This window comes from Gastrolobium bilobum, unplaced genomic scaffold, assembly GCF_033153095.1.
Source record: "Gastrolobium bilobum isolate Gb01-03AN ecotype WA unplaced genomic scaffold, APGP_CSIRO_Gbil_v1 utg308939, whole genome shotgun sequence".
Taxonomy (NCBI): Eukaryota; Viridiplantae; Streptophyta; class Magnoliopsida; order Fabales; family Fabaceae; genus Gastrolobium; species Gastrolobium bilobum.
Genome location: NW_026895636.1, coordinates 1 through 8,919, shown reverse-complemented (window position 1 = coordinate 8,919; position 8,919 = coordinate 1). Strand labels below are relative to the sequence as shown.

At 44.6% G+C, this 8,919-nt stretch overlaps 1 protein-coding gene across 1 annotated transcript; it reads right to left on the bottom strand.

Moving 5' to 3' along the window:
* Positions 1 to 1,485: 1,485 nt before the first annotated feature.
* On the bottom strand, positions 1,486 to 3,135 carry LOC133285746 (large ribosomal subunit protein mL54-like). The gene is made up of 2 exons (XM_061483029.1): positions 2,987 to 3,135; positions 1,486 to 1,919 (listed from the first exon to the last, which is right to left on the bottom strand). Exon 2 carries the CDS (start codon positions 1,908 to 1,910, stop codon positions 1,515 to 1,517), a length of 396 nt encoding a protein of 131 aa, XP_061339013.1. The 5' UTR covers positions 1,911 to 1,919; positions 2,987 to 3,135; the 3' UTR covers positions 1,486 to 1,514.
* Positions 3,136 to 8,919: the final 5,784 nt, after the last annotated feature.

Here is an 8,919-nt window from a genome sequence, read left to right as displayed (position 1 = left end):
AATCTCTTCAGATATTGGTAGTTCACCTTGCTTAGTACATGATGCTGGCAAAGATTACGATTAAAGATTTTGGTGAGCTGTCTTAGCTAGGTGCTTAATAGCGACCCGATTCCAACCATTCATATTCATTGGTCTTGGAATCAAAGCTCTCAAAAGCAAAAGTGAACATGTGAAAGGGCAGCTTTTAACATAGGTACTGCATCCAAAAGCTGTATATAGGGCAGGTTGCATGCTTTTAACAACAATGATGCATGTCGAATTCCATCCTCCACAAGTATCATTTTCTTGCCTCCTCCTTTTAACTTCCCTTAGTCTCTTTCTTGCTTTAATGGGGGGTCATGAAACCACAGCTTCACATGGGTTCAAGAAGCACGAAAACCACCACTAACAGCTTCCCAATATCCCATTCAGTGAACATGGGCAGATTATAAACAGTGCTGCATTATAATGGATACATGCTCAAAAGTAACCATCTAACATATAGGATCAATAGATACAGGCACCACAACCAAGGAAAAAAACAAGATAGAGGCAATCAGGGACCACTAAACCATGACCAATACACATTTGTCCATAGCTATATCTACTACTTTCTTTGTTAAAGCAATTAAAAAAGTTCACCAAACCCTTTGCGGTATTAAGACTAATCCTGAAAAGACGGCCCCACCAAGTCAATCATATAGAAAAGGGAAATAGCATATGCATTTTCAGTGAACATCCAAAAGTGAGATATTATTTGATCAGCCATCAGTTAAGTTCACTAGCCGGGAGGCAGGAGATGGTGGCTTCCACTCACGAAGTTCGATAGCAATGTCAAAACTAGGGCCCATGTACATGAAGCAATAAAAAATTTAATCCAATATTGCATCTAGTGGAACTAGTTTAAGTTTCTGAAACTAAATATACCATTCTAGTAAAAAGAACCACGTAATGGAGCAATGCCGAATCACAACAAATCTCATTGCATTTCTATAAAAAAGGAATATAAAAATTGAAATTCTGTATTGTTCTTTTTCCAAATAAGTTGTTCCTAACTAGGTGATATTCAATTCTAATGAGGAAGTTTATCCAATTTTTTACTTACAAAATGTGACACTTGAATGAAAGCAAATTGATATGTAGAGTTACCATTCGGTAGTAGTAGTACCAATCCTTTGAGTTAGAGAGGAAGGGGATTTCTTCCCCATAAGAATCCCCTTTAACGAACATTATAATAAGTGTCTAATCAGTCTTATAAAGATAAGGTTCTGTTCAATCAACAAAGGTAATCAGGTTTAATCGACTAAACATCGCAGGGGAAAACAGACTACTAAAAAGTAGTAGAAAGTAAAAACAATAAAAAGTGCTAAATCATGCAATTCTTTGGCTTTTTTCTTTCCATTTAATGATTAGCACACATGTTAAGTCAATTACTCAAAGGAATCCCAGAAGGCATAGAACCACAAAAACTGAAAAAAAAGGAAATAACTCTGCACTGTTATTTGCCCCCCAAATTTCTCTTTTTGACCATTGAATCAGTTCTTGGCCTTGACAGAGTTATTCTCCTTGATCCTTGCTCGGTTATCCAGCTTAACAAAGCGTTTAAGATCTTCATAAGGGAGTGCTTCAATATTCTTCCTACGTAATTCACTCAGTGCTGGGCGTTTATCAAGCAGATGCCACAACCAGTCAGGGTATTCTGTATCAGGCAGGATTTTTGGATCAACTCCATCCTTGAGAATGTTGGCACCTACAACTGTACTTGACTTGATTTCTTTGCTAAGACTTGATGCTTTGGGTGCATCAGCAGGCCCACCTCCTTTAGATCCTTTCTTTGCTTTACCAGTGGCAAAAGTTCGTTGGCATGCAACCCCAAATGCCTCTTTGGCGGTAAGAATGTGCCTAACAGACCTGGCATGGTTCATTGCCATGACTATGTTCTGAAAGACAAGTTTATATCACTACAGGGAGGAACATAATTATATAGAAAAACTCAGTAAGAATACATTGTACAGATCTACATAAACTAACCACACTGCACAAATATTTCTAATCTGTGTGTGGTGAATAGTGGTTCTCTAAATATTGAATTCAACACCTTCAGAGACCTACTTCATAAATAGGACACAGCCCATCGACCTCAACTTCTACCTTCCCTTTTAAAAATTCTCCTTAAGAATTTAATAAAAGTAAAACTATCATCAATTAATGGGGCTTAAAGAGAGTAGGTTATTGACAAGGATGCAATTACAAGAACCTGATATCATTCGTCCCCTACCCCAACACCACACCTACAGATCTTTAATTTTCCATGCCCTGTGAGAAATTGGCAATCAATTGTGATATAAATCTACCTAAAATCTGTGGGCAGGATTACAACAGCAAAATCTAAAAAAATAAAAACCCTTCCCATGAATCCCCAACAGCAGTATCTATATTCTATAAAAAAAAATAATGATTGTTTAACAGTATCATCTCAAATAGAATAAAAAAAAAACATAATTAAAATAATTGCATTTCAGAACCTGAAAAACAGCATATACATTGCACTATAATTCAAATTAGCAGTGAATATGTTTACATTCTACTTCCAGGCCTGTATATGTTTGTGAAGTGAACAGTGAAAGAATGCAATTCCTAACATTAAGGAGTAAGTAAGATCTTAAGACAAATATGAACTCAATCTAAACATTTTTAACAAAAATTGAATATAAAATGTAGTTTCTCAACATTATTAAAATGAAAATAAAATAAAATTTCTTACATGAACTACTTTTAAAATTGAATGAAACCAAAATCTTCAAAGAAAAGAAAAATAGAAGAGAAAGACTGAACAAAAATTAAACAAATAAACAAACAAAAAATGATGAAAATGAAAATGCCAAAGATAATGGAGAAAAAAAATTCATTTCCAGGGAAAAGCAGATGCAAGTGTTCATTAGTTCATTCATCTCATCTTTCTCAATTCTATTGAGAGAAGAAATCAAAGAGAAAAATGAAGACTTACACTTTAAATTATACGACAGAAACAGATCGGTGGCTCCGGCGTCGAACGGTGGCTTCCGCCGCCGTTGCTTCTATGCTATGATGATGCCTCAACGTCTGAACTCGAAGCGGCGTAACGGCGTCTTGATTCGGTTCAGTTCAACCAGAGATCCAAAATGGGAACAAAAAACCCGAATCCGACAAAACGAACCGTTTCTTTTCTAAGACCTTATGGGCCCGAATTGACAATTAGACACAGAACCCAAAATAGGCCCAAAATAGAAAATAATGGTCCATCAAGCCCAATTGCAGATGCTTGTCCTCGCATAACACTTTCAATTTGAACTTATTCGTCGGTAATTTTATCTTTTTTCCCTTTCTTTATTGAGGAATTACTAATGAAGAAAACATCTTGAGCTAGGGGTGCTGGCAATTTTTATTACGAGGATAACATGAAAAATTCATATTTGTACCGTTTAGTTCTGTGAGCTCACGATGTACCCTTTGAGAGTAATGTTGTTGTATGGATGGTACCTCTAGCTGAGGTAATGACCAGGCTAGAAGGTATTATTCCAAGAACAAGTAAGCAGATATCAATGGTAGAAAAATAGTAAGGGTATGACTTAAGAGTAAATGGGCATAAATACAATACATAAAAGATGCTCTTCCTGCTGTGCCCATGAGGGCTATTTATAAGAAAAATTGTGTGGGTTGGTGAGGTGGGGGTCAGACCTCTTGGGATGTGTTCCCCTGTTGGCAGTGTTAGGCACGGTTGGCGCTGCCACAATGGCAGCGCTGCACCCACTGCATCAGGCGATGTCAGCACCGAGCAAAGGGGCAGATTCCTTTGCAGTGCTTATGGCGACTGCCTTTAGCGGTTAATGTCCCAAAGTGGGACATTTTGATGTATCTTTTGGACGTGCTGCAGTCTTGGAGATCGTGAGAGTCCACGTCAGCCCTAAGGGCTGACGCAGAAGAAGGCTGAGGATTGGGCCTGAGTAACTGGGCCGCTCCAGTGCTTGGGCCATCCAGAACAGGAGCCCCCCAGCTTGACAGCAACCGTAAGATAGTGCCAAGTTAAATGCTTTGGGCGTTACCTCTAGGGCGATCACCTTGATTGATATCGAAAGAGTGACAGTTTGTCTCTAGCTCCTCCCAGGGTATTTTGGGATTTTGTTCTTCTGGAATTTCTGGCGTTTTACTTGGGCGTCCTTCGAGAGGTAATCTACTACAAAGCCCCTTATCGCCGTGGCGCCAGGAGCCCCCCAGCCTGGTAACGAGCATAGGCTGGTGCCAAGGCAGGTAGGATTTGGCGACGCCTTGTTTGGCGATGTGAAATATTTGAGCATGGGCGATTCCTTTTGGTGATTGTTGTAACAAGGTCATTGATGACGATGATTGGTGGGTGACACCCAGTGAAAAGGCTGCCGCTTCTGGAACTTTAGGAGGCTTTTCAGTTTTCGAGGATTCGTAATGATGAGTTTTCCCATCATTACCATTTATTGCAGGCATCCAAGCGTCACAGGGTTCGGCGCATTAATGCGACGCGACTGGTGACCTGTCCTTTGAAGTGACCACTTTGCCCCCTTTTCTCGACCGCCCGTTGCACGATGGCTATGTCATCGTACGGTTAAGTGAGGAGGACTTACACGTGTCTGTGCGAGACCTTCTTTTGTCCTTTTGAAATGACCACCTTGCCCCCTTTTCTCAACCGCCCATTGCACGATGGCTGTGTCATCGTACGGTTAAGTGAGGAGGACTTACACGTGTTTGTGCGAGACCTTTCTCTTCCTCTTTCTGTATAAAAGGTGAGACCCTTTGTTGGGGTTCTTCCTTACGCGAAACCTACTCTGTTGCGCTTTTTGCTCAAAGCCTTTGTTTCCTATCCTCAGTTCAGTGTGATAGTGTTGATCTTCTTTCTCTCCTTTTCTGCAATTCTCAGGTATAGTCCTTCTTCTCTTGTCGTTTCTATTCTTATTTCTGGTTGTCTTCTACTCCTTTTTCTGCTGTATCGATGGTTGGGTTTACAGAACCTATCCCTGGTCTCGTACTTCCTGAATCAGAAGTAGAAATTAAGGAAGAGGAGTTTGATGAGGCCTTTGAGGCACTGGGGGATAGTGCAGTGGGGCCAACAATGCGAGAGTATCTGGCTAGTTGCGCCCCAAGTCGTCCTTTAATTCCTGGGGTTGAGAAGTTGCCCCATGGGAAAGTACCCGAACTTTTGGGTTTTAGTGAAGTGGAGATTCAAAATCTTCTTCCCGAAAGAGCTTTAGGTCTTGTGCTCCCGTATGCTGGCGAGGCGTCATGTTCTAATCCCCGTAGTGGGCGCCGTGGGTTAGTTGGTGATGAGAGTTCCAGATCTGGCGGGCGTTCGCCTGCCGGCTCTAAGAGGCGAAAGGTTGCTTCACGTCGTCGTGTTTCGCGGCGCTCTGATCTCGGAACTGGGTGATTAATTCGACCCGTATCCAACATCAACCGGCAGCGACAAAACCGTCCTTTAGAGTGTTATTTCCACCCTCGCCCTTCTTCAGTTGCCCTTCGGACGTCTCATGGTCAAATTCCTCCCATCCCCAAATCTTTCCATCGTCGTATGTATGATGAGTCCACAGAGAACCGTTTAGGTAGATACCACCCGGAGGATGATCGCCTTATAAGGAATGGCGTGTGGGACGCCATTTTTGAAGACATAGGGCTTTATAAGATACCGCCTGCTTGGTGGCCTTCTAACCTGAGCTATTCAGATTTTTATTCAAGTTCATCAGACACCTCGGATTCTGATGGTGAGTTAACTGTGTTATATTTTTCTTTTTTCTTTTCGTTGTGCCTGACGTGGGGGGTGTTGGAGGTGACAGGGGTGTTGATAGGGTGAGTTGGACTATCCCGTTTCCTTTTGCAATGTTCTTCTTGGCGTCAGTGAAGTTTAGGGGATTGACTGTGTGTTTGTCGTTCCTAGGTAGGACTTTAAAAGACTTTCTAGACTTATGGCGACTGTTCAGTCGGACGACGGTCTCGGGGCGCGGGAATGGGTTGATCCCGTGGTGGCCACAACCTCTTCAAGCTACTCTGACAAGGGTATCTTACGCAGCCACTATAAAGGTGAACCCAGCTTCAGCATAACTGAAAATGGTGCAAACGAGGCGAAGTGGCAACCGGTCGCGGTCGGTGCTGATGATCGGGCCTGTGACGCGCCTCTTATGGCGCTCCGATCACGGTGGCGATTTATGGTGTACAAAACTCACTTTACTAATCAGAAAGTGAGGTTTCCACTGTCCGAGTTCGAGATGGAGGTGTTATCTCACTTACAGGTCGCGCCTTCGCAACTGCATCCCAATGCTTGGGAGTTTGTCAGAGTTTTCGAGAGTATATGCAAGTATTTCGATATGGCCTACTCTGTACAATCATTCTTCTACTATTTTCAAGTGTCGCCATCCAAGAAGACGAAGCTTGGCTGGGTTTCATTGAAGGCGGGCAATGCGATTGGATCAATATTTGCCCAGTACGCCAACTCTTATGAGAATTGGACGCGTACCTTCTTTTGGATTGAACCAGTGTTGGGCGAGGGCAAGCTCCCTTTCTTTGTTGATCCGTCGAGTGAGGAGTGTCGGTTTCCCCTATACTGGACTAAGGCTCATTACGAGACGCCGGCCGGTCAGTACTCGTTTGCTCTAGGGGTCCTGTCTCTTGGGGAGGTACAGGCGATCAATTGGTTTTTGGAAGTGAAGGGGGGTCTTGACCGGTGGCCCACGAAGCAAGTGTTGTGCCATGGAGGTGTGGTGGCGTTCAATGTTGTTTTTATTTGTGGCGATATATACTGTTGTTTCTTGTGTTTACTCTTTCTTGTATTTGTGCTGACTTGTCTTGTTGTTTGTAGTTGGAAGCATGGCGACCAATGCGTTGAAGCTTGCGCGTGATGCAACAGCTAAAGTGAGGGCCAAGCAGGGTGTGGCGCCTCAGACTCAGACCATCCTCCCTTCTAAAAGGAAAAGCTTGGACAAGGGGAAAGACAAAGAGGTGAGACCGAAAAAGAAGAAAGTTCGTTCTGCTGCTGACATCCCTGCTGGTGAACTTGAGAAACGGGCTAATCGCCCCATTATTAAAGACTTCATTGGCGTGACTGGCCATTCTTCTGCCAGTGAATCAACTTTGGGGTCTGGATTACGAGATGCGACAACAAGCTTGACACCTCCCAGATCTTCCCAGGCGAGACGCACTGAGACTTCTGGGGGCGGTCTGACTTGGGACGGCGCTTCTGAAAATGATCAAGCGATTAACAATGCTCCAGGCGATGGAGAGGATGACCACCCTCGTGGGCCATCTGAGGCTGTAGGTTCACCTCCTCTTTCTGCAATTCCTGTGAGCAGGGCGCTCCGCTTATCGGAGAGGGACCTTATCCACGGATTCCCTAATATCAGGCGTCCTAAGATGGTAATGTCTGCGCATTTCGACCGTCAGCAGTTCATGGACAATACCCAAGTGATTATTGGACGTATCCTGGGCCAACAGCAGATTACCCTGGATTTCGAGGAACGGTGTTCCCAACAGGAGGATCGTCTTGTTGATTTGGGGCGACAGGTTAATAGCTTGACCGCTGACGTGGGGCACCTTGGCAAAGAAGTTGCCGATGGGAAAGCTTCTTCGAAGTCTCTGTCCGCGAAGTTAAAAACGGCAGAGGATGCGGTGAAACTATTAACCGCCGATAAAAGCAACCTGAGTCAATCAGTGGAAAATTTGAAGAAGGAAAAAGAGATTCTTCAAGCGGAGAGAGATCAATTATCTTCAGATTTATTTGCTGCGCAAGGGAACCTTCACGCCAGGGATGATGATTATAAGAAGGCTTCTGGGAAAGTGGAGAAGTTGGAAGAGGCTCTGGCCGATCTGATGTATGATTCTTTCAACAACGCCCTTAAACAGGTTGACGTCAGGTATCCTGGTGCTGACATGACTGGCATGGATCCGTCTTATGATGTTGAGGATGGCCAGATTGTGAATCGCCTTGAAGGTGATGTTGTGAAGGTGATTGAAACGGCGCCAGAGACTGATGACGATGAAGGAGCTCGCGGCGTGCTTCCTATGACTGACACGGATAGTGATCATACATGAGATGATGATGGGCGTGTCACGTCAACCAATCCTGTTGTGGGTGGCAGTGGTACCGAAGTCATGATTGCTGGGCAGAATGATCAGGCGCCAGAGGCGGTTGCTTCCGCCGTTGAAGAGGACTCGACCGTTCATGCTCAGGATGTTTGAGATGTGCTGGCGACATTCCTTTAGGACTTAGGCTCCTTTTTTTTTCGCGGTTGGTATGTCAACTGTGGCCTCTATGTTTAAAAACTTATCAATATCAACGAATGGATTCTCTTTACACTTGTCGTTTTTCCCGCTTTATTTAAAAGACCGCTTTATTTTTCTCGTTTTTCCTGAGAACTAGGCCTGATTTAAGGGCGTTGGCTGGGGTGAGGACCATCCCAGTCCAACTGTGGCGAGGGTGATAACCGTCTTGCTTGTTGGGCGTTGGCTAGGGGTGAGGACCATCCCAGTCCAACTGAGGCGAGGGTGATAATGTCTCGCTTGTTGGGCGTTGGCTGGGGGTGAGGACCATCCCAGCCCGACTGAGGCGAGGGTGATAATCGTCTCGCTTGTTGGGCGTTGGCTGGGGGTGAGGACCATCCCAGTCTGACTGAGGCGAGGGTGATAATTGTCTCGCTTGTTGGGTGTTGGCTGGGGGTGAAGACCATCCCAGTCCAATTGCGGCGAGGGTGATAACTGTCTCGCTTGTTGGGCGTTGGCTGGGGGTGAGGACCATCCCAGTCCAACTGCGGCGAGGGTGAGAACCGTCTCGCTTGTTGGGCGTTGGCTGGGGGTGAGGACCATCCCAGTCCAACTGCGGCGAGGGTGAGAACCGTCTCGCTTGTTGGGCGTTGGTTGGGGGTGAGGACCATCCTAGTCCAACTTCGG